Source organism: Antechinus flavipes, chromosome 3 (genome assembly GCF_016432865.1).
Source record: "Antechinus flavipes isolate AdamAnt ecotype Samford, QLD, Australia chromosome 3, AdamAnt_v2, whole genome shotgun sequence".
In the NCBI taxonomy this organism is placed as follows: domain Eukaryota; kingdom Metazoa; phylum Chordata; class Mammalia; order Dasyuromorphia; family Dasyuridae; genus Antechinus; species Antechinus flavipes.
The window spans coordinates 572,773,012-572,798,872 of NC_067400.1; the positions used below are offsets into that span (position 1 = coordinate 572,773,012).

The 25,861-nt window shown below is 36.0% G+C and overlaps 1 protein-coding gene across 12 annotated transcripts in view; it reads left to right on the forward strand.

Moving 5' to 3' along the window:
* Positions 1-25,861, forward strand: part of PUM1 (pumilio RNA binding family member 1) — a 175,256-nt gene that overhangs the window by 44,763 nt on the left and 104,632 nt on the right. For all 12 annotated transcript variants that reach the window (XM_051987982.1, XM_051987984.1, XM_051987983.1 and 9 more), the window contains exon 3: positions 16,906-16,974. In XM_051987982.1, coding sequence (XP_051843942.1) covers positions 16,906-16,974 — 69 coding nt within the window. The remainder of the gene's footprint in view (positions 1-16,905; positions 16,975-25,861) is intronic.

A 25,861-nucleotide genomic window follows, 5' to 3' on the forward strand; every position in this document is an offset into this window, starting at 1 on the left:
GTTCTGAGAAGGGGTCCATAAATTTCATCACAGCATTAAAAATACTATGACCCCTCCAAATTCTATGAAGTGTGGTAATAGGATAGTTACCTATAAATATGAGATACTGGTTTTTTCCCCCCCTTTCTGAGGCAGTTGGGGTTAAGTGACTTGTCCAGCGTCACACAACTAGGACGTATTAAGTGTCTGAGATCATATATGAACTCTGGTTGTCCTGACTTCAGGGCTGGTCCTCTAGCCACTGCGCCACCTAGCTGCCCCTATATGAGATATTTTTCAAACAACAGCTTGCCTTTAGTTAATTTCAAGACCTGATTTCATTAAATATGTTGGCTAAATGTCATTTGAAGTGTGTTAATCTGTTTGTTACTGATAGTTTGTTTGAAATGTTAAAGGTGTCAGTGGGGTTTAATGATTAATAGTCCTTTTCAGAAAAAGTAGTGATGACTTTAGCATTCTCTGGAATAGAAGTGAACTAACAATAGTGTTATAGTCAGTCAGTGGAACAGTACTTTTGAATACTTATGCTGGAGCTTTCTACTTAGTGGCAGGAAATTGCTCCATAGCGCCGTCCTTCCATTCCCAGTTATCCACCAATCTCTAGTCTTAGATCTGCCCTAACCAACTGTACACAGAGTTGCCATCCCTAGGGAAATTCTGAGTTGAGGCGCCAAACCTAGACAAATCCTAGACCACTTTGAAAAATTTAGGAGCTCTGATAAATGACCATCAAGACTGATGATGAAACATGCTACCCATTTCCAAATAGAAAAGTGAGAGAATGCAGAATGAGACTGATATAGATGATGTAGAAATTTGTTTTACTTCATTATCCATGTTTCTAATAGAGGTTTTGTTTTTTAGATTTTTTTCCTTGTTTGATATGGGGTGGGCGGAAGAAAAAGGGCTGGTTTTTGCTGATTAGAAAAAAAGGAAGAGGGGTTGGGTCTTTGTTAAAGGGTTGGCCAACTCTTTTCAAACTGAAACCAAAGACCAGAAGATTTGTATCAAGAATTGGTTTTTCAGGTGTAGAGGAAGGTCTTTTTCTTTAGTAGAGGCTGATTATTCTGCTGAGAGGGTGATATGGGAGTTTGAGGGAAGAAAGGAAAGTTTGGAATAGCTACTGCTCTTTCAGAATTGTCATGTAGTGCCAGTCTGGTGTTAATAGATAGCTGTGTTGGGATGAGTTAATATGATTTTGTTAAGGACCTATGATTGTGGGACTTCCTTGGGTGGTGGTTAGCATCCTGGAGAAAGATTAGCACACACCTAATGTGTCCACTTGGTGGTTGGCAAGACACACTGGAGCCCGGATAAATAGACATGGAGGTAGGAGAGTTCAACTAAACTAGCCAACATTAGGTTAAGACTATTTGCGCCTACTCTTTCTGGGTGACTTTTTCCAAAACTTTTGCCATTTCCTAGGAATAGCTCTTCTGTTACCCTAATTCTCAAGTGAAGTTGGGAGAAAGCCCATAAAGCAAATCTATGCCTGAGGAAACATAATACAGTATTGTTTACCTTCTCATTTATCTCTTTCTTTTAATCTAGTTGACCTAAATACTTCCTCCTTTTTCAGTCTCCATTCTTTTGTGATACTTTAATTGTGATAATAAGCTTCTCTGCTGGGTACAAAATATCTTTACTTTTACCATTACTTTTTCATCTTTCTCTGCAGTCTCAGTAGGAATGAGATTTTTTTTTAAATTTAATCTCATTTGAACCTTATTTTTAAATTGTCTTCTCTTATAACTCAGAGTAAGAAGTGAAAAATAAGTTCTGCAAAACTAATTAAGCCACTGATCAAGTTCGATGCGGTGTTGTATATCTAGTTCTGTATCTGAAAACAAGGGAGGATTGTATAGTCTTATTTCTTCTAATGAAATAAAATTGATTATTCTAATCTGTAGGTGCATTTTTATCCTTTCCCTCTTTTTAGTATTTAGAAGGATCTTGGCAATGGGTAGAATTTAGTGAGACAAATTTAGGTTTCATTAAAACATTTTAACATTAGAGCTGTCTAAAATGAAATGTACTGTTTTGGGAGCTAATGACATTTCCCATTAATGGAAACCTTACATTGGAAACTAGGTATTACAGACATTTTCCTGCTCTGGTTTAGATGAGCTCTGAAGCATCTTCAAAATAAGAAAGTCTGTAATTTCATGGTTGTCTATGTCAAGACTTCTTAAACTTGTTCCACTTGGAGTCCTTTTTGCCTGAGAAGTTTTTACTTTACCCTGGGTATATAGGTAGATAAAATAGGCATACAAATCAAATACTTACTGATAATAAATCAAAAAGAAATTTATTTCGAGACATCTTTGGTATACAAAAAAAATTTACTTTCTTTTTTTTAAAGATGAAAGCAAATTTGTATGGTTGGGGTACCCCCCTCCAATTCACCAAAGGATTTGAGGTCCATTGCTTACCTTCAACCTGGTTTTAAAAACCTAGATGGTTTTAGCTCATTTGCCAAAACGGAATGTGGCTATTATGCATGCCATAGCTTTTTGGAGCCATAGGTGAGATTAAATGGATCAGGTGGACACCAAAAAGCGAAAAGCAGCCTTGTAACTGGCTTGACAGCTCTGTAAAGACTTAGTACCTCTGAGAGGTACTAATCTAATCTTCCCTGAATACACCAGATAGTGCTTCTCTGAGATGAAAGTCTATTGCTGATTTGGAGGATAAATTGAGGCAACACACGGTGTGTTGGTACCAGTTACAGTTGGTAACAGTGAGCAGAAAAGGAGTTCTCAGCTTTCAGAGATTTGGTGTACAGCATTGTATTTGCTCATCTGGGTCAGAACACTTGCAAACACAAAGACTGGTTTGATGAAACAGATCGGGAAATTCAAAAGTTGCTAAATGAAAAATAAGAACTCCACAGGGTGTACTAGCAGGATAGTTCATCAATCTCTAAGAAAGTAGCATTCAATTTATTCAAAAGTAAAATACAGTTAAAAAAAAAAAAAGGTAAAAATACAGATGCAGGATTCTTGGCTCAGTCAGAAAGCAAATGAACTTCAGTTTTGTGCTCATAGTAACAATCCAAACTCCTTTTGTGATGCACTGAAGGCTATGGGCCAAAGACCTATGGGGCTTCTTAACTACTGATGGAGTCCCCTTGATAGCGATAAGGATGTGATGGGCTGAACACTTCCATAATGTTATCAACAGACTATCAATGTTAAAACCATTGAATAATTATCTCAGGTTGAAATCAATCATTACCTAGCTGAAGTTCCAACTGAAGATGTTTTGAAAGCCATCAGGCTACTTTTGTGTGACAAAGTACCTGATGCCGTTTCTATTTCAACTGAGATTTACAGTTGTGGGGGAGGGCCATTGCACAAAAGCTGACTGCAATTTTCCAGATTCTATAGTGAGAAGAGATTATGCCCTAGGACTTCAATGATACCTTCATTATCCATCTCTGTAAAGATAAAGGGGGAATAGATTGTCCCATAACAATCATGGGGTGAGGGGTGGGTGAGTGGTGATCTCTCTTCTAATCAAAAAACAAGATTCTTGTGAGAGTCCTTAATAGACTGATCCTTCACTTGGAATAAGGTCATCTACTGAAAGCCAGTGTGCCATCAGATGGGATCAAGGACTTGTTATATGGGGTTTACTGCTTGTCAACTCTTAAGAGAAATGCCAGGAGCAGAACAGTGGTCTGTGTACAACATTTGGAGATCTGACCAAGGCCTCTGACATAATTTTCCATAAATCCTCATGACTGACAGTATCAAAATTTGTTTGCCAGAGAAGTTCATTAGTATAGTACATCAATTTCATGATGGCATGCTTGTCCGGGTTCTGAACAATGGACAATGCTCTCAAGCTTTCCTAGTCAACAGTACAGTGAAACAAGGCTTTGTATTTGGTCCCCTGCTTTCCAACATTATGTTTTCAACCACGTTGTCAAATGTCTTCAATTAGGATAAACATGGCATCAAAATCAGCTATCACAGTGATGATAAATTCTTCAATTTGAAAAGGCTTCAAGCCAAAACTAAGGCGGAGGAAGTGTTGGTGCATGGATTTTTTTGTTTGTAGATGATAGCTCCCTCAATCTAGCTCTCCAAAGTCGAGATGCAACAAGGTATACATCAGTTTTTTGCTACTTGTGCTAATTTTAGCTTAACAATTAACACTAAGAAAACATAGTCCTTCATCAGCCAACCATATGTGGTTGCAGCAAATGGAGAAGTTTTGAATGCTCTGGATAAGTTCACTTACTTTGGTAGTATTGTTTCTAGATATGTCCATATTGATAATGAGGTTGACTCATGCTCAGTGTTTGGGAGGCTCTGAAGGAAAGTGGGAGAGAGGAGAAGCGTACACTGATTACCAAATTACAGAGACTTTGTGCCGACTTCATGGTTGTATACCTCTGAAATCTGGACAATATACCAGCCCCATGCTAGGAAACTGAATTGCTGGCATTTGAATTGTCTTAGGAAGATTCTGAGAGTCACCTGGCAGACACTGAGGTGCTTTCTTGAACCAAATTACCAAGCATTCAAACTCGACTACAGAGAACACAACACCGTTGGGCAGGCCACATTATTCAAAGGCTAAAAATATATTTTCCAAAAAGATTGTTTTATGGAGAACTCACACAGAGCAAACACTCACGTGGTGTTCAGGAAAAAAACCACGCAAGGATACTCTCAGGGTCTCTTTTAAGAACTTTAGAATTGATTGTATGACATGGGAGGCGTTAGCACAGGGACTGCCCAGTTTGCCATGACCTCATCAGAGAATGTACTGTGCTCTATAAACAAAACAGAATTGAATTAGCTCAGAAGAAATGCTAAAGAACCCACCCCAAATGTTCATAGAGACTATTTGTGTCTAACGTGTGACACAGCATTCTGAGCTCGTATTGGTCTGATCAGTCACAGTTAGACTCTTAACATATCGATGTCATTTTGATCACCTTCAAGTAGGAAGGACAACCACCACCACCACAGCCTACTAACAAGATGAATGTGATTGTTTATTTTTAAATAAAGAATGAAATCTTGGCGGAGTATTTGATGTCTTTTACTGTTGCTAAATTTTTCATGACCCTCACATTCAGTTATATGACCTCAAATGCAGTTGTCATTCACATTTTAAGAAGCTTTGGTCTTCATTATCTTGCCTATGTCCTCCTCCTGCTGCCCTATTTCTCTTTTTTCTTGGCTCAGATTTTTTTTCTTAATAATTTTTCACCATAGTCACAGTGATCATCTCTATTGTTCATTTGGTTGTAACAACTCAATAATAATGGAATATTATATGAATGTTATTTATATGACATTGTTTTTTAGTCCCCTTCTGTGGTGTTGTTGTTCTTTAATATAATGGCTCTCTCTGGGAGCAGGTTTCTTGGGAGGCAGCCTTAGTTTCAGTTAAAAGTAATAATCACCCCAAATGCAGCCAGGTGATAAAAGTTCAAATGTTTATTTTCTCCTTCCAAAATAGCCCGGTTAGTTTTTCTGAGAGGCCTATCTTCTTGGTTCCAAGAGCTCTTGCAGTTGTCCTTTGCCTCTGCTTTCTTCAGCCTCCAGCCAGTACCAAGGTGAAAGTTGGAATGAATCTCTCTTGCCTCCGAGAGAGGGCTTCTCTCTGAACTGACTTGACCCTCCCCTCTCAATCTTTTCAGCTGAACTAACTTGACTGGCTCACTGAAGCTCTATTTATGCTCCTTCTCGGAGAGTGGGATTATGGGTTTCCTCTCAGAATGCTCTCTGGCCCTAAGAGCTTCTTGCTTCTATGGAGCTCTCTAAAGGTAAAACACAAGCATTGTTTCTATCAGTATTAGCGACTTATCACCTTGTAAGGATTTGCTCTAAGGTGTGAACCAATAAGCATTGTATCAATTCCATTGAGTTAACACTAGCATTCTAACATCCTTCCTAGGCAATTGGTATCTACTTGGTTGTTAGTTTTTTGCTACTTCAAAAATTTTTCTTAAGAGTATGTTTGACTTCTTTGGAATATACAATTATTATGGACAGTTTAGACCCTTTTTTGTGAATAGGTTCACAGGTCTTTCATCTCTGAAGGAAGTGTGTCTAACGTTTTGCTATCTTCCATCTGTGTTCCCATTTTGGCGGATAATCTTTGACAGTTTGCAATGGTTGAGCATTTATCCTCTTTCAGTATATTTCAATCATATGTTATCACTGGCAGGTTAAAAATTATGTTTTTGTGTATGTGAGGGAGAAATTTAGGATTGTTGGAAAGTGCCATACAATTCTTGAAATCCCTTTCACCTTTCTTTGTTCCTTCAGTTTCGGACTCAGCCACAATATCCATTTGCATTGTCCACATATGATAAATATTACACACACACACACACACACACACAAATGTGCCTATATACATATACACATAATACACATGTGTGTATAGTCTGTCATCTGGCCATTTTTCATTCATTTTGTGTATCTATGTAAGCTATTATTCTAATTTTTTTGATTGACTATGGATTGCATTAAGAAAACTGTTTAATATTGTGAACTTTGATGTAATCAGCAAAGTATCATCTGTGAACAATTGCATCTGTAAGGAGATTTGTTTCAGCAGAAGGACTTTCAGCAGGACTTTCTTTATAATAGAGGCAAATGTCTTTTCCCTTTTTGTATATCTAGTTCAATACTGATAGTCAGTGATAATTTAATTATTTCTGATTGTTTCTATTAAAGAATCTTTATTATTTTAACAATGTATTTAGTTGTATTGTTATTGTAACTGTTGTACATTGTTATTCAGTTGTTTTTTCAGTCATATCACCCTATTTAGAATTTTCTTAGCAAAGATATTAGAATGATTTGCCATTTCCTTCCCCAGCTCATATTAGGAAGGTAAGTCTTCCCAACTCCAGGCCCAGCATTGTGCTACCTAGCTATTCTTTAACACATATATTTCTTTTTAAAAAGAAAGGGGGGAAAAGACACCTTTTGTTTAACACTTACAAAGAAACACCTAAACAGTACTTTCCCCCCTTTCTTTCTTTCACATTCTTCCCATGTCCCCTGAAAAAAACAATTTATGTTAACAGAAAGAAAGCATTTATTCTTGAATTTGGAAGCATACTACTAACCTTGGCCAGAGGTCTCCTTGCTATAGATGTTAATTTTATTTACATTGTTGTGGTCATAGAGTACTGTTCTTTTGATTTTGCTATCTTCATTCTTATCACTTCCTATTAATCTTCCCATGTTTCTCTGAACTTTTTAATATTCATCATTCATTTTTGAATATGACAGGGTTTTATTATATCATTATTTTGGGAACCAAGATCAGGAACCTGTTCCAGATTAATGGGAGCCACCTTTAAAACTATTCTATTGAATCAAGTGGTTTTTTTTTTTTTTTGGGAGGAGTTTCCAATAAACAATTAAGGTAGTGGAATATGGTTCATTTAACAACTTTGTTTGGCAGAAAATCACATGAGAAAGCCTCCCTACTGCCTTCTCACATTTTTAACATGGCTACCTTAAGAGAGGGGGGAAAGAGAGAGAGAGAGGGAGGGAGGAAGGGAGGGGGAGAGAGAGAGGAGAGAGAGAGAGAGAAGAGAGAGAGAGAGAGAGAGAGAGAGAGAGAGAGAGAGAAACAGACAGCAGACAAACAGAAATTGAGATTCTTATAGATGAGAAAAAAATAGCGCATGTCTGGAGACTGAGCTTTGAGTATGATTTTAGCGTTAGTGGTTGTTCAATTACCCTGTTGAGACATTGAGCAGCTATTTTTCCACACAGCTATTCAACTTATTCTACCCTCTATCCTAGCTTTTAATTTAATTTTTCTTATTTTGGACTAGGTATAAGTCTTTAATAACTTCATCAAAATTCATTGTTTTAATCATCTATATCCCCTTTCCCTTCCAATGCCACTTTGGATATTAATTCTTTAGAAAACCACAATTTGTCATAAAGGATTGTGGCCCCTTGGATAATTGATACTCTGAGTTTATGTCATGTGGCAAGGTTTCTCCCTTCTCCTGACTTCCCTTCCCTCTCGCCATGAGGACTTCTTTTTTTTTTTTTTTAAATTTTTATTTAATAATTACTTTATATTGACACTCGTTTCTGTTCCGATTTATTTTCCCTCCCTCCCTCCACCCCCTCCCCTAGATGGCAAGCAGTCCTTTATATGTTGGATATGTTGCAGTATATCCTAGATACAATATATGTTTGCAGAACCAAACAGTTCTCTTGTTGCATAGGGAGAATTGGATTCAGAAGGTATAAATAACCCGGGAAGAAAAACAAAAATGCAGATAGTTCACATTTGTTCCCCAGTGTTCTTTCTTTGGGTGTAGCTGCTTTTGTCCGTCATTTATCAATTGAAACTCAGGTCTCTTTGTCAAAGAAATCCACTTCCATCAAAATATGTCCTCATACAATATCGTTGTCGAAGTGTATAATGATCCCCGGGTTCTGCTCATTTCACTTAGCATCAGTTCATGTAAGTCTCGCCAGCATGAGGACTTCTTTTAACAGATTTCTTCTGTCCTGTAACCTTCCTTGTTCTTGCATGCCTCATCCTTTTCTCATCTACCTCTTTCTTTTCTTTACTTTGCTTCTTAGCCTGGTATAGAATTACATCCATGCATCGTCTCACAGTTCTAGCTCATTTCCGCATAGCTGTCAAGTTCTTGGGTTGGTTTTGCGCACTGGTTGATGAATCTTTTTGCATGGCACAGAGGGCCCTGAGGTCTCTGGGCTTTTCCAGAATCTTGGGAGGATTGTAGTGATTCTTCAGGAGTGCAGGCTTGTCCCATGCTATCATTCAGCTCATCCAACTTGTGGAAGGCACTTTCAGTCCCAATACAGAAACACGCGTGCACCAAGAACAGCTCAGAAGGTTCATTTTGCTCACATTGAGATAAGTGAGAGCAGGGATGTTTCTGAAGGCCTTCATAATATTGCTGTTTTAGACAGCAGTGTTTTTTAAAGATTTTTTTTGGAAGCTTTTTATTTTCAAAACATATGCAAGGATAATTTTTCACCATTGACGCTTGCAAAATCCAATTTCCTCTCTTTCCCCCCACCATCTCTCATAGATGGCAAGTAATCCAAAACATGTCAAACATGGTAAAAATACATGTAAATCCAATACAGCTATACATATTCACTCAATTATTTTGCTGCACAGGAAGAAGCAGATCAGAAAGGAAAAATAAATGAGAAAGAAAATAAAATTCAAGCAAACAACAACAAAAGAAGTGAAAATGCTATGTTGTGATCCATACTCCATTCCCACAGTCCTCTCTCTGGTAGACAGCAGTATTATATAATTAAAAATATAGATGATCCAAGGTTCCTTGTGCTGGAGCTGATGGTTCCTGAAGCACAGACCTTTTTGATATCATTATATGCCTTCAGCTCCCTTGGTCTTCTTACAGTACTAGAGGAAGTTTGGGGACTTTTTCAATTCAGTGACCTTTTGGCATGACTCAATGCCAACAGGGCAGAAGATGCCAGTGCTGAGCAGATGGCTTAAGTTTTTACATTGTGTTCATTCTGTACTGTGAATGGCATCAAGTCTCGGTGGGAGCAAACATGGAACCTGATTATGAGGACTTTGAGCATCAGTTCTGCTAGCCCTGCAAAATTCAGCACTGCTTTGAAGACTCGCTAACTCACTGACAGCATAAGGTTGCCAGTTGTTTTATTTTCAAGTTAGTAGGAACAAAATTCACAATATCTGGACAACTTGGAGGCTTAAACAGGCAAAGTAACATTATTGCAAGATCCTATCTCCCTTTCAGAGTACATGGATATCAAAAGATGTACACAAGCCATGGCCAGCACTAGAGAATCTGTTTACATATTTTAAAAGATTTTTTTCTTGGCTTATGCCCTTAGTTGTTAGACTGAATATGATGAAGAGCAATTGGCTTGGATTTTGGGAGAATAGATGGGAAGTTAAGGGGTTAGGCATTAGAGTTTATAGAGCAAGGAAGTAGTTAGAGAGCAATAGTCCTAAAGATGCTGTTCTGTATAACAATAATATTCAGATAATTCAGTTGGATTAGTCTGGAGAGAAAGATTCACTAATAACTAGTTTTAAGTTTGTTAAGCTAGAACTAGTTGATGATAGTATTATAATTCCATATGCTTTGAGAGGTGGAAGGGAGAGCTAGTGAATTATAAACTTCAAGAGTCTCTCTTTACATGTATTTGCAAGGAATATGCTCTAATTCTTAGTACCTCATACCACTGCATATATACACACACAAATACAATATGATACCCATAGCTACAGAAACACACACACACACACACACACACTCACGATTCAAAATGACCTTACAGAAATCTCTTTCTATTTATGTGTGTGTGTGTGTGTGTGTGTGTGTGTGTGTAGAGTTATAATCTCTAACTATTGTTATCTGATTATCAGGCACGTTTCTGTTTAATTTTGTTTCTGGAAGTGGTGTCCTGAGTGTGTGACAGGTATTGATTATCACGGCAGATATTGCTCTCACTATAAATAGATTTTGATTTAGAATTTGGTTGCTTTTCATTATTTGGTATGGTTCACTTTATTAATCTTTATTAATCTCACCGATTAACCTTGGGTGAACTGACAAAATCAAATCTCTTGATTTTTTTTTTTTTTTTTTTTGATCAGAACTGGACACCAGACAGGAGGTAACTATAACAATATTGAGGCTTTTTTCTCAACTCCATTAGCACAGCAAACAGGTTGCAGTGGAGAATTTGTAATGAGGGCTCTGTGTATATAAACAGGAATGAAGAAGAGTGATAAAAACATGTGTACTTGGAAGAGAATTATAGAGAGATAGATGGACAGAAAACCCTCAAATAAATTTATGAGGGAGCAGGAGGGCAAGAACTAGAACTTGAAAAGTAAACTAGATGGCAGAAAAGTAAACTTTGAGGGGCAGAGAAGGAAAGGAAATAGGACAGAGATGATCCATGTGGAAATACACATACCCACCCACAGTGAAGCAGTTACAATTTTTGCCTGCATTCTTGGTAGAATGATAGAATCCCATTGTTGGGATTAGGAGCTATCGATATAGGCTAGGAAGAGTTGCTGCTGCCGCCAAACTCTTTACGGTCCATGAGAAGAAGGGAGCTCAGGAATGACACTGGTGCTGGGTTCTACAGGGATCTTTGGGCTGGTGCTTAGTGAACCATCCCAAGAGTGCCACTGTAAAGTGGAACCATGTGGAGGAGCAGGTTTGGTCACTTTTCTGGGAGAGAGTGCATGGAGTACAATAAACAGTGAAAGCTAATGAAGGAAGCAAGAGCCCACTAGGGAAAGTTTTTTATTTTTCCATTTAACATTTATTTTCTCTCTTTACTTTCTTCTTCTTTGAGAAAGAAAAAGAAAAACAAAACCTTCTAACAAGTCTGCATAGTTGAGCAAAACAACTCCCCACATTGACCATCTTTTTTTTTGAATTCATCTTCTGTTATTAGTGTATGGAGTATTTATTCTTTGTTATTCTTCTAAAATAACAGGGTTTGGTCATTGCTGCTTAAGTTTTTGTCTTTGAGAGTTGTACTTTTTTTTTTTTTTTTTTTTACTGTTGTATAAATTATTCTAGTTCAGTTCACTTTATTTTCTCCATTTTAAAGTCCTCTCAGGTAATTTCTTATGGTACAGTAATATTTTCCAATTTTGGCAGTTCCCCTGGCTTCTAGCTCTTTGTCACCATAAAAAGAACTCTGTCCATAGTTTTTAACTTATGGATTCTTCCCTCCCCCCCCCTTTTTTTTTTTTTTTTTTGCTGTCAGTGCTAGGCTGGTAGTGATATTGTTGATTCAGAAGGTACACCCAGCTTCATAACTTTGGGTACACAGTCCCAAATTGCCATTTGATCTAAAGAGTTGGACTAGTTAAGAGCATCACCAGCAGTATGTCACTGTGCCTGTTTTCCTATACCCCCTTGGACATTTATCATCTTATCTTCGCCAATCTGATGCATCAGTTGTGGAGTAAGCATTTCCACATTGTTTTAATTTGTTCTCTTGCTATTAGTGATAGGTAAAACCTTTTCATGTTTATTGATAGCTTTGATTTCTTCCTTTTCAAATCCAACTAATTACCAATTGGGAATTCTTATGAAGATCTTTAAGAGATAATATACATCTGTGTCCTTTGATAGTCACTGTAAGTAGGACAATAAGTAGGACAACAAGTTTATTTGATAATCCTGATTGTTTTGTGTCTATGACCGCTTATAATTGAGTTATAAAGCATATTAATAATTTCCTGCTATGATTCATTAATGGAGCTGATTGTGAATTGAACAGTTGAATTATGCAAGATGTTTGTGATGAAGAGAAAGAGGGCTATCTAAGTAAGTTGTCTTCTTTAGCTCTGTGCTCAAATTGATAGTTCTTTTGTATGAAATTGATAACATTTTTAAATGTCCTTTGCTTTTTTTTATTTTTAGTTTTTTTGTCCTTTGCTTTTTAATTGTAATAGGGCACAATGATAGTAAGGGCATTCATTTTATGGGTGTCATTGTCTCTATTTTTAACATGAGGTTGGACTGGATATTTTAGCCCCCACGTAGATTCATGGCACCAAGAATTTTTAAAGGGTTTTTCTATATGCCAGGCATCTTTGCAATTAAAAGCAAGGGAAGAGTAGTTCTCCCCCACAAGGAGCTGTCAGTCTCAACAAGAAAAACCCTTATGTGTTTCTTCCTATTTGACTAGCTGTACTTTTGTGTTCTTCTTCTACTTTTTTTTTTTTAAAGGAACCTTTAATTCTTTTGTGTTCTTAGAAAGATAGAGTTCCTGCACTCAGAGTCTTGTTACTCCTGTGCCTGTTTTTCCCCTTTTCATATGATCTTTTTGACTTGTTGCCTAGCCTAATGAAATGGTAGAAAAGTTGAACAAAGTAGCTAGTTTTCTTTATCTTCCTTAGGTAAATACTTTTTGATTTTCATGGCCATTTTGAACTTAATTGAAAATAACGTTTCACACATATTTTGGATTATTTGCTGTCTAAGGGAAGGGGTAAGGGGAAAGGATGGAGAAAAAAAATTGAAACACAGGGTTTGCTAGGATGAATGTTGAAAATTGTATGCATGTTGAAAATAAAAAGCTAAAAGAAAATATATTTCAGTTTAATTTAAAGGAGTATCCAAATACCAAAAATTTACATAAAACTTCCCTACAACCTATTTGTAACATGAAGCTTATAGAGTCATTTCATGTGACCTCATTTGAATTTGCAGATAACTTCCCCTCCTCTCCCATATCATTTAGGATAATTTTAGGAAATAATCACTTTGCTTATTTAAATAATGGTAACAAACACTTTGCAATGGGATCAAAGTTCCTGTTTTTTAAAACCCTTTATCTCTAATTACTCTACAATAACAAATTTTTTCTCCTCATTCTAAGATTGAAGGTTTTAAAATTTCAATCTGAACATTATAATTTTATAACATTTACTCCTTAGTCTGAATACCAAAGGCATATGCAAGATATATGCATATACCAGTATTTCAAAGGTTTAGTTTTTAACTTAGGGTCAGCACTCTATTTTGCAAATATGAATCTCTATAATTATGTTTTTATTTTCTTAAGAATTTTCCTGGCATTAATTCTGTATACATTAAAACAATTTGCTTATTCAAAATATATCCCACAGCACCTGCCACACACACAGTAAATTGTAGATAGTAACTGCTATATTAATGTTTGGTGGATGAATGAGGCTATTTCTCTCTTTCTTCTCTTATACTGTTTTCCATTCTCACATATCCTGTCCCTTGTCTCATTAAAGTTTTAGAGTTTTGAAGATGGAAGGGATAGTATAATTTTATAGATGAAGAAACAGTCCTGTAGATGTCAAGTGATTTGTTTAACATTGCACTCCAAATTAGTGTCCTATTTGAGGCTAGAAATGTGATCACTTCATTCATAGACTAGTTTCTCTTCCTCCTTTCCCTTCTCTCTCTTCTCTTCTTCCCTGTCTTTCCTCCTTTCACAACTTTGCTCCATCTCTCTCTCTTTTCCTTCCTTTTTCCCTCCCTCCCTCCCTCCCTCTCAACCCTGTGATCTCCTTTGTTCTTGATGTCACACCAGAGTTCTTTGTTGGGAGGGAATTGATAGAGATAGCTTTGGAATGAATAACCATTGGAACTCAGGTTAACTCTCGATGGGAGGTGGGATGATCATAGAGAGCTTATATTAGATCATAGAGAGCCTGTTAGCCAGGTTAAGTCTAAGGACTGGTATATCAGTTGAGGATGAAGAGGGCAAAGCTACAAGTATTTGTTTTACTGTTCTTCGTTAAGGTAGATTTTAGAATGAAAGACTGGTATGGTAGAATCATTAGACTTAGATTGGAGGGTTTGAAGAAACATTAAATCTCGGGGTTGGTTATCTTTTGTTGGCTAAGTCACTTCCTGCTTTGGGATTTTGTTTTCCTTATTTGTAAGTTAACAAGCATTTGTAAAGTAAGGATCCTAAACCAGATCTGAGCAGCTCTAAATCTGTGATGCTAATCTTCCCTGTTTCTCTGTCCAAGGTTGAAGTCAGGGATAAGACTATTATGAATCTGTGGGCTCTTTTAAGAAAGGACAAAAATTCCTTTATTTTTATATGGAAAACTTTTCTTCTCTCTTATCATTCTCCTCCCTCCCCACCCTCCAAACATTCTTTTGGTGGCTGAATAAAGATCCTCAATGTATAAGAAATATTGTATCACATAGCTACATAGGCTCCTTTTTTAGCAGCAGTGAATAAAAATTAAAGACTAATTGCAATTAAGTATGAGGAAGAACTTTATATATGAGGAAGAACCAATATATTATATGTCTGAAATCAGAAAAGTACTGAGTTCTCATTATTGAAGCTGATTAAACAGAGACTGTTTACTTGTTAAGGAGGGGATTTATTCTTTTTTAGTTTTTTTAAAATTGATATGTTTTGTTTTTACATCACCTAAATTTCTTCTGTATCCTATCATTCCTTTTTCTCATAGACATTTCATATAACAATTTTTTAATAATAAAAAAATAAGAGGAGAAAATTCAGTGAAATTGGTTAATACATCTAAAAAAGATTCTGAAAATAATCTGCAGTCTTCCAGAGCTGGGAAGTAGTGAATGGAACACAGTAAGTTAGTATTTGATGAATTTAAAGAGAAACTCCTTAGGAAAGAATTTTCTGTTCCATAACAACTGCTGGGAAAATTGGTAAGCAGTCTGACTAATTAGACTAGTTTCTTCTATTATATTCCACCCAAAATTCAAATGAATGCATGATCTAAATATTAAAAATCATATTCTAAAAAATAACCATAAGTTGAAGCAAATGATGGACATTTTTCAGGTGTGATAGAAAATGTGGTTATATAGTAGATGTGACTGGTAGGTGATATGGTAGGACATGTGGTTGGTAGGTGATATGGTAGGAAATATGGCCTTAACTATCTCTGCTGGATGCCTCCTTGCAGTTCTTTTCCATCTCTAGGAATCTGAGCTTCTCCAAATTCTCCTAGTTCTGTTCTCTTGTCCTAAACTGGGCAAAGCCTAATCCCATTTCTACTCACCAGCTAGTTAGGTTCTTACAGACAACTACAGTTTTTATTTCCCCTGGTTATTTCTTCTCCAGTTCCTTAAACCAATTCTCAGACATGACTTACCTCTTACTTATCTTCTTGGTCATTTTTATATGAAGCCATTAAATGCTACCTTTCTTTCTATCACTTAATATTGCATAATACTAATTAATCTATTCCATCAGACAATAAGCATTTATTTAGTGCTTACTATGTGCCAAGTACTGTGCTATATTTTGGGGGATAGAAGTATAAGGAAAGAAAAAAATCCCAGCTCTGTAGGAGCATCTATTCTAATTGGGGGAAGGAGGAATGAAAAGTGACTCAGAAGTGTATCCCAGATACATAGAAAGAAATACAAGGTACTTTGGTGAGGTTACTTAGCAGTTGGGAATCACAGATGACTTCATGGAGAAGATGATGTGGGAGCCTTCTCTTGAAGGGAGTGAGGGATTGGCTGAGGCAGAGGTGAAGAGCAGCTGTATTCTAGGCATGTGAGATGGTTAGTGCAAATACTGTGTGTGAGAACCAGAGATAACTAACTCTGTGGGAAGGGGAATAATGTGTACAGTGGGACTAGAAAACTAGGTTTAGTGCATGGTTGTGAAAGGTTTTAGAGGTTTCTTAGAGGAATTCCCATTGCTACTGGCTCTAAGGAGGCTTTTTAGAGTTTTTTGAGCAGGGGAGTGACATGAACACATCTGTGCTTTGGTAACAGGGTAGAGGCTGCACTGCAGTGGGGAGAGACTTGTGGCAGGGCGACCACTCAGGAGGACGTGGGAAGAATCTGGGTGAGATTGCACTTAACATTGTCCTGCTATTGTAGACAGACACTATCTTTTTTGAATCTTTTCTCTTTCCCCAGCTTCTACTAGTGTACTCACTAGAATAGTTATATGAAAACACAACTTAGAGAACCCTAGGTTCTAGAGTATGTTTTGAAAAAAAAGGGACTACTGATGACTTAAATAACAGATGCTATTTTTGTTCTTGCAGTTTTGGAAATCATGATATCAAGTTATAAATGCAAAACAACTTTAGTATTTTAGCATTGCCAATGTATTCAGCCTTAAGATATGATCTAAAGTTATCTTACAGCATTTTATGTAGGGAAGCTTGGATTATATTTTTTCTTGAAAAAGATTTGTAGAATATTTCAAGTGGAGATTTTTGTGTCCGAGATAAAAAGGTGAGTGAAAATTTGAACTTAGTGATTTAGCGTTTTTTGATGACTTTGTGGGTTTAGATCTGACAGCCATAGAAATTCTTTTAATCTGTAACAAGAATGTAAAATCAAGATACTAATATGTATAATTTTCTTCTTTAAAACAACAGGTACGATCTATGGATGAACTGAACCATGATTTTCAAGCACTTGCTCTAGAGGGAAGAGCTATGGGAGAGGTAAGTGGAACTGGTATGAAAGAAAAGCGACCCCGTTTTCCTGGAAGTAAGATATTGTCTTTCTAAAATGTCTGAATTACATAGCTATAGAAGGGTATTCTTTCTTCTCTTTGTGACCATTCTTATAAAAGCGGTGGGATAAATGTAGATATTTTCTGGTGTAGCACTACATTGTCTAATGTCTTTTAAAAAAGAGGGACAAATCCATGAATATAGTTCAATTATATTAAATGGAACCATTGTAAAGAATTGTTTCTCCCAAATTTCTTATAAACATCCAATCTTTAAATCTGCCTCATTTTCTAGTTGATGGAAATGTTTTCAGGAATGGCATAGTTTTTTCTAATCAGCATATTATGATAAACTGTTTCTGAAGATTGCTAGTTCTGCTTTTGAGACCCAGAACTGAAATATATAGTGATATGTTAAGTGCTAGATTCTTAACTTCAAATTGAATTTCTGTTGAAAGTATATCTGAATTCAGACCACGAGTAAGCCATTAGCTAATTAGGAGTCAGGATATGGCTGGTAATAACTTCTAAGAAACAAAAATTTCCAGCTCAGTATATTTTAGAACAAAGGAATAATGTAGTCAGTAAATGTAGTTGAAATGTGTATTGGCTAAATTGTACTTCAGATGATTTTTTTCTTTTCTAGTTGCTTGCTGATTAATTGTTTTCAGGAACAATTAGTTGTAAAAGATTAGGTAGAATGTCCTTGGTTGGAATGCTATAACTCCACTTGTGAAATGTTGGGTTGCTAATTTCTCCCTGGTGGCTCTCTCAGCATACTTTGCTTTATCATTTATGTGCAAATACTTGGCTTGGGCTGCCTGCTATCAATGAATAATACCACCTACTGTACTCCAAATCTTTTCTTTTTCTAGTCTTCACTAAAATTTTAATAGCAACAGGGACAAATGTTATCTTTCATATGTGTTTTTTGTACCAGCGCTGCAGAATTACTGCCCTGATGTAGCTGTGTACAGTGGATGAGATTCTTGACCTCTGGGCCTCAGTTTGCTCATCTGTAAAAGAAGTTTGAACTAGATGTAAGGTTTCTTCCAGTTTTATGATCTATATGTTGATCCTGAATTTCTTGCTTGCTTTTGTATTTGGTTTCCAGAATTCTCAGTTGTCTGGGTTTTGCTTCTAACATAGCACTTACGATCTTCTGGTTGTTCAATGCTGGGTTTTCTTGGTTTCATTGGGATTCGATATTCAGATTTCCTGCTTGGAGTTTTTTTCTTCTATTTTCTCCCAGTGCATTTTTAAAATTGATATCTTTTATTTTTACATCATCACTTCATTTCTTAGTGTAGCTCTTCCTCTCCCATTCCCCCTTTCAAAATTATCCCTTATAACAAAAATTTTAAAAGGTTAGGTATGTGGGAGAAAGTAGTTCAGTAAAACCAGTCAAGTTATACTTGGCTCTCTGTTCATAATTCCTCCTTCTTGGCGCTCCTTCTTCCCCTTGGAGAAGGGAGACCCATTCTTATAGTTCTTATTTGGGGCTAAACTTGGTTATTATGATTCCATAGAATTCACTTTTTACTTTTTAAACTAATTTTTGTTGTTGTTGTTAGCTGGTTTTGAAATCACCTGTATTTCTCACTGTATTCTTTCCCCCTCATTTTATTCTTTCTAGATCTCTCTCATAAAGATCTCTTATAATAATGAATTTTACAAATATGAATGAAGAAAAATAGAACTCTGTGAAACTAACCAACAGATCACAGAAGTCTTATTTTGTTTGCACCATTCTTCATTCATAGATCTCCCACATTTGCAAAAAAAGGGTGGGGGAGAGCTGTAGTCATATGTCTTTTCTTTCTAGCCAAGCTTAGTTATGAGTTTTACAGCATTCAATTTTGATTGTTTTGTTGTTGATATTTTCAGTTTCTATTTTTTATTGTTGTCTTCTTGCATCCATATATCACAATTTGTTTAGCCATTCCTCATTTGATAGATATTTACTTTATTTTTCAGGTCTTTGTCATTACAAAGTGTTTTTACAAATATAATGGTGTATATTCAACTTTATTTCTCTCTTTTGACCTCTTTGGGTTATTATAATAGTCTAGCTATTGTACCTGGGGTTTTAATAGAAATTCACTAATAGTATAATATAATGCATTGATATCTTATGCCTTTTCTTTTGGGGAAGATTTGCTAAAAGATTTTGTAAATGTTAATTGTTAAAAACTCTGATAGAGAGTAATTATGAAATCTTTTACAAAATAAACTATAGTTTTAGTCATCTTGTTTTGGACATCTGTCTTGAACATAAGATTAATTGTAAAGCTTAGAACTTAAGTTTCTTCAATATCTTGCTAATTTTATTTTTGTTAGGTGAATATATATTCATTCTTAGTTTTTTAAAAGTGTTGCAATTCAGTCCATTTCTACTTACTCCTGGTGAGAACAATTTCTCATCAATTTTCTTTATATTCAGAAAGCTAGGGTTATTAATTTTTTTTTAAATGGAGGTAGGGGAGAGGGAATAGGAAAGATAGCAATAAAATTTTGAAGAGTAAATCAAGTTAACTCAGTAATTTTGAAAATAAGACTTGAATATAAATTTTAAAGAAACATAGAAATTGTTTTTACATACTCATTTCTAATATTTCACTTGTCAAAGACTAGTAGATGCCAATTCACTAATTGTTTCTTCAAAGGGCAACTTGTAGTTTGATTATAAAGTCATATAGAATCCTGAAAGTTTTAAAGATAATTAAGGTAAGAATTAAATATCCCATTGGTCTCAAATTGGAGATTTAATTTTAGAGACCAGTGCGGAACTAAGCATTACTATTTGTAGTGGGATACAAACTGTATTTGGATATGTAGCACTTAAAAAAAAACCCTCAGGACTTAGATTGGGGCAGTACGGACTTCAGGTGAGATGATATCAAGAATTTGGAAGGTGCCTAGAGTAGATAAGATCCATAGTGGAATGAATGCAAAGTCTATACATGGGTTGAAAAACAAATCATCTTCATCAAATATAAGATGGCGTGTGTGTGTGTGTGTGTGTGTGTGTGTGTGTGTGTGTATGTATAGGAGTAGTTTAGAGGACTGAAAGCTTAAGACTCAGTAGTGGGTTTTGGCTCCCTCGAAAGCTGATGTGATCTTAAGTGCCATTAACTGAGGCACAGTGCCCAGAAGTAAATCTCACTCTCTATGCTTGCTCTGATGCCTGCAGGTCTGACCATCTCTTTCATAGTCAAACTCCTAAGGAAAAACTGATTATACTCATTGTTTCCACTTTCTCTTCTTTCCTCAGTCTTTTGCAGTCAGGCTTTTGATTTCATTATTGAGTTGAAAACCTCTCTTCTAAGTTCTTTTGATTTGTTTTGTTTTAAAATGTAAAATTTTATTTCCCCCTCAAAGATATGTTAAAAATGATTTTTAACATTCATAAAAAATTTTTTTGAGTTCCCAGTTCTCCTCGTTCCTGTCATTGAGAAGACAAGCAGTTTGGTTATGTATGTATGTATGTACATGGACAGCTCTGCAAAATATTTCCATGATAATATTGTGAAAGTAAGCATAGACAAAAATGAGAAAAAGTTTGCTTCAACCTCTATTCAGATTTGTACAGTTCTTCCAGAGATGGATAATAGTTCTCATCATAAGTCCTTGAGCATTGTTGGATTATTGCATTCCTGGAATAGCCAAGTCATTCACAGTTGGTCATCGTGCTGTATTGCTGTCACTGTATATAGTATTCTGGTTCTGCTCATTTTACTTCACGTCAGTTCATGTATGTCTTTCCGGGTTTTTCTGAGAGATTCTGCTTGTCATTTTTTTATAGCACAGTAGTATTCCATCATAATCATATATAACAACTTGTTTAGCCAACCTTCAAGAGATATACATCTCTTCAATTTCCAATTCTTTGCTACCACTGTTAGAGCTGCTATAGTTTTGTACACATTTTTTGTTTTTTAGTCTCTTTTCACTAAAGTTCTTAATGATCGCTTAATTGGCAAATCTGTTTATTGGCTTTTCTTAAATTTCATCCTTTTTGACCTCTACACAGCATTCTCCCTTTTAAGTACCCTCTTGATCTCTCTGAATTTTCTGGACTCTGTTTTTTCTTGGGTCAGTTTCTATCTATCTGTACAGAGCAGATGCCCAAGAAGAGTGTCAGGTTTGGTTTTAGGGACTTAGTTTTTGGAAAGAGTAGAATTATAATTAAGACAGGGATTGGGATTTGATAGAATGTGTTCGAGAATTGTTTGTCAAACTGGTAAATTGTGGGGAGCGTGGCCTTTGATTTGAATATCCAACTTTCCATTTTCTTCTTGTTATTTTGAACCTTTTGGATTAAGCTATAAATTTCCAGGTTGGGAAGTATGTTGCTCAGGTCCCTCTGATCTATGCTTAGGCACTAATCTCAGTTGGAGTGTCTCCCTTCTATCCTTTATTTAGAATGATTTCTTGTCTGGGAAAAGCCGGAATATTTAACTTGGGATAAACTTTCTTCTCAAATCATGAGATAGTAGTTGCCTAAGGCTTTAAGATGAATCTGTTTTAAGATATAAATGTAACATTTAAAAACATTAAAAAATTGTAACATTTGGTAACTTATAGGCAAATCAGAGATGCCTAATGTGTACAGGCCTTTGGTCAAGGTGTTTTTTGGGGCGGTAAGTCTGCAGGGAGAAAGGAAGATGCCAGATGTTCTATTATAAAGGAGAAGTACTCCTTACTCCTACATTCCCCCTTTCCCCTCCATCTTATCGCTATGGTTATGTCCATCAATTATTTATTGAGCTACTTGTGGTCTAATGTAAGGCTCTGAGGGTACAGATATAAAGAAGGAAGTAATCCCCTTTCACTAGAGGCTTGCCTTCTGCTGGAGGAGCCAAATGTAGGGGAAAATCTGAGAGAACCAAAATAGAAAATCAGTGAACACAGTTTATGCAAAATAGTTAAATGCTAGGTTTGGGAGGGTGGCTGTGGGGAAGCTGGAAAGAGTTTGTGTTGAAGAAGATGCTGGAATTGTGCCCTATGGGAACAGAGAGCCTCTGGAGGCTGAGATGGAAGGAGGGTGGGAGGGTTGGGCTGCTGCATATGTAAAGTCACAAATGAACTTTAGCTTTTTGTTTTTAGAATATTTTATTTCATTTTCCCTATTACATGTAAAAACATTTTTTGACATTTAAAAAAAAAATTAAGTTCCAAATTCACTTCTTACTCCCCATCCCCACCTTCAATGAGAAGGCAAGCAGTTTGATGGAGGTGAACTCCATTTGTATATTTGTAATGCATCTGAAGTGACTGCTCTTAGAAACCTGTTCCTTTGAAAGCTGTTAAACATTGATTTATTCTCATTTATTTTTACATATAGTTAAATAGAGACTCTGTGGTACAATTGTATCTTTGAAAAAGAGGCTACTGTGTAGTGTCCTTTTCTCCCCCTCCTTGCCAGCATTTTTATTTCTCCTTTCTTTGCTAATGACCATGTCTTTCACCTGCAGATTTTATAATGTTAAAAACTGTTTTTTTTTTTTCCCCTGTAGTGCTGCTTTTAAGGCTTGAGAAAGCCAGGTAGGTAAGTAGGTAGTAGTGACATTATAACCCCAGTTTACTAATAAAGAAATTGAGGTTAGATAATTTGTTTTTTGTCACAAAACTAGTTTATTTTAGGACTTTTCTTTAACTGCATTGTAATGGCATAAAATGACATACCAAAATAGTGTTGACATCCTTATGGAGATTGACTTAAATCAAGGATTTTTAACCTGGGATCCAGGGAGTCTCCCCCCCTTCCCTCCCAAGACAATTGAGATTAAGTGACTTGCCCAGGGTCACACAGTTAGGAAGTGTTAGGTCTCTGAGTTCAAGTCTAGTGCTCTATCCACTGTGCCACCTAGCTGCCTCAATCTAGGGATTCTTGAGATACTTTTGTATAGATAAATTTTAGGAGCTCTGAACTTCGATGGACAAAATAACATTTTAAATAAAAATATAAATTTTAGCATTTTTCAATTATAAATTTGTGTGTATGCATATACTTATTCCTTTCTCCCTACACATACACACACACACACACACACACACACACACACACACACACACACACAAAATAGACTTTATAGACTGCTGAAGTGGTCCATAACAAAAAAGATTTAAGAAACCCTGATCTATATAAATCGAAAACTTTGTGTATACGATTTTTGATTTAATAGAATTTGTTATAAACAGATTAATGACTCATGCTCTCATACTTCTTTCTTGGCCACCTGCTGAGACAGAATTCCTTTTCTTATGGAGCATGTCTAAGCTTGTATTGAGCAATGGTTTATTTGCTGTTGCTTCTTGTTATTCTTTAGTAAGAATTAGTAAGAAATGAGAAAATCGTCACTAAAACTGTTACCTTTTAACTTCAAGTAAAATAAGATATGGCTTTGATCAAAAGGATATCATATAGAAGAAGCATTATTGTTAATTGTTCATTCATCACCAAGGTGATATCTTGATTTTTGAGTGAATTGGATTTAAGTAAGGTAAAAACTATGCAAAATCATCAGCTTCACTCTTTCCTCCGGAATCATTACAGCAAGACAGTCAAGATGACTGGCAATGGTTTGGGATTATTAGTAAACAAAATAGGTGTTGGGTACTGTTCTCATAATCTGGGTCAAGGATTTTAAATTTTGCAATATGAAATTTGCTTTTCAGAGTACTTTCCTAACAACAACCATCCTACAAGGAAATAACTAACATTTCTGTGATGCTTTAAGTTTTATAAAATGCTGTCTTCAGAGTTCACGTAATACTTGTATTGCATATATATCCTGGAAAGCTGATGTCTGAGGAGTGACCTACTTACCTGTGGTTATGTAGGACTAGTGCTCTGATTACTTAGATTTCTAGGGTGAGGCAGTCGAGTTAACAAAGATGAAAGGAAATCCTGTGGCATATATAGTCTATATAAGGCAGTTAATATCATCTTGAGCTGACTGCTTTGTTGCCTCTGTAATTGAATTTCCTTTACAGACCTTAGAGGATCTTTTTGTGTTGTTTAGTTTTTCCAACTCCTTTATTTTACAGGTGAAGAAATAACCCAGAAAAGTGAATTGTTCCACCCTTTTCATTTAGTCACCTCGTAGCCTAAGACTAGACCTTTAGGCCACCATTGCAAAAAACATTGTTTTTTTCCATTCCATAAGAATATATGTTGACAGAAGGACTGTGTTTCATAGTTTTTCTTCCACCTCTTACAAATAGCTCCATGGCTTCTCTGACCAGGATCTGTATGGCTCCCAGGAATTGCTGATCCATATCAGTATTACATGTTAGCATATGTATGTATGTTTCTGAACCTGTTAGAGGACAGATCCTGCCTCCTAAAGCAAAAAAAAAAAAAAAAAAAAAAAGGAGGAGGAGGAGGAAGAAAAGCTACATACAGCTAAGAAGCCTGATAAAGCATAATGATCTATGATATGAGTGTTAACCCTATATCTGTATTTTTTAAATAAGAAAGGACTCTACTTAATTTTCACGAATTCAGTTTCTTATGTTCTTTGAGTAATTCTTCTATGGTCATCTAAGTATTTTATTAACTAAACATACTTCCCTATTTGTCTCATAAAATTGTTTAAAATTAAATTTTATTTATTTTGAGTCAAAGAAAATCTGTGTCCATTCCTCCTACCCCTTCCTGAGAACGAAAGAAAAACAAAATTTGTTACAAACATGCATAATAAAGTAAATAAATATTTGCATTGGTAGTTCAGTGGTTAAAGCTCAGGGCAGGGGAAGACAGTAAGACTAAAGTTGAAGCTAGCTTCAGGCAGGTACAAGCTGTGTGACCCTGATCAAGTCATTCATAACCTCTTTCTGCTTTCATTTTGTTAACTGTAAACTGGAAATGATAATAGTTCCTACGTTCCATAATTGTTGTGAAGCTCAAATGAGATAATAATTAAGTGCTGTATTATAGTTAACTTTTGTTGTTACGATCTTCCAGATCCAAGGAAAAAAAATGTTTCAGTCTGTCCTGAATCATTACTTCTTAACAGTCTGGTAGCATTTATCAAGTGCTTTCTGTGTTCTAGGTCCTGGGGATACAAAGAGAGGCAAAAATAGTCGCTGCTCATATTTTAATAGGAATAAAAATGCAAACGACTACATGCAAGCTACATGCATGAAGAATTGGGATTTAGCTTCAGAGGGGAGGCACTGAGTGAGATTAAGGAGGCTCCAGAAAGACTGAGATTTGAGGGAAGCCAGGAGGCTGTAATGAGAAGGGAGAGAATTCTAGGTGTGGGAGGAGAGCCAGAGAAAAGGCCTGAAGCCAGGAGATGGAGTGTTAGGTTCAAAGAACAGCCAGGAGGCCAGTGTGACTGGATCACTGAGGAAGTAGAGGGGAGGCCAGGGTAAGAACAAGGAAACAGGGGAGCTGGTAGAGCATGTTTTGTATCCCAAGCCTTCTGTGTTTATTTTTGGCTATTGTATTGATCAGAGTTCCTATAGCTTTCAAAATTATTTTTTCTTACAATATTGTTGTCATTGTATAAATTGTCTGGTTTGGCTCCCTTTAGTCTGCCTCACTTTTCTGAAATCATCCTGTCATCATTTCTTACCATAATAGTGTTCTATCACATTTATATACCACAACTTGTTCACCTATTCCCTCAGTTTCCACTGGAAAAAAGTAGCTATCGATATTTTTGTGCAAACATAGTTCGAGTTTTTTGCTTACAACTAAATCCCTCCCTTATTGTATCTTCCCTCTTGTTCTTACCTCTCCCTATTTAACTGTCTTACTTATTTTATCTATTGATTGGAATGTATTTGTGTGTGTGTGTGTGTGTGTGTGTGTGTGTGTGTGTGTGTGTCTTTATAACTGTAACTTCCTTTTACCATTTCAG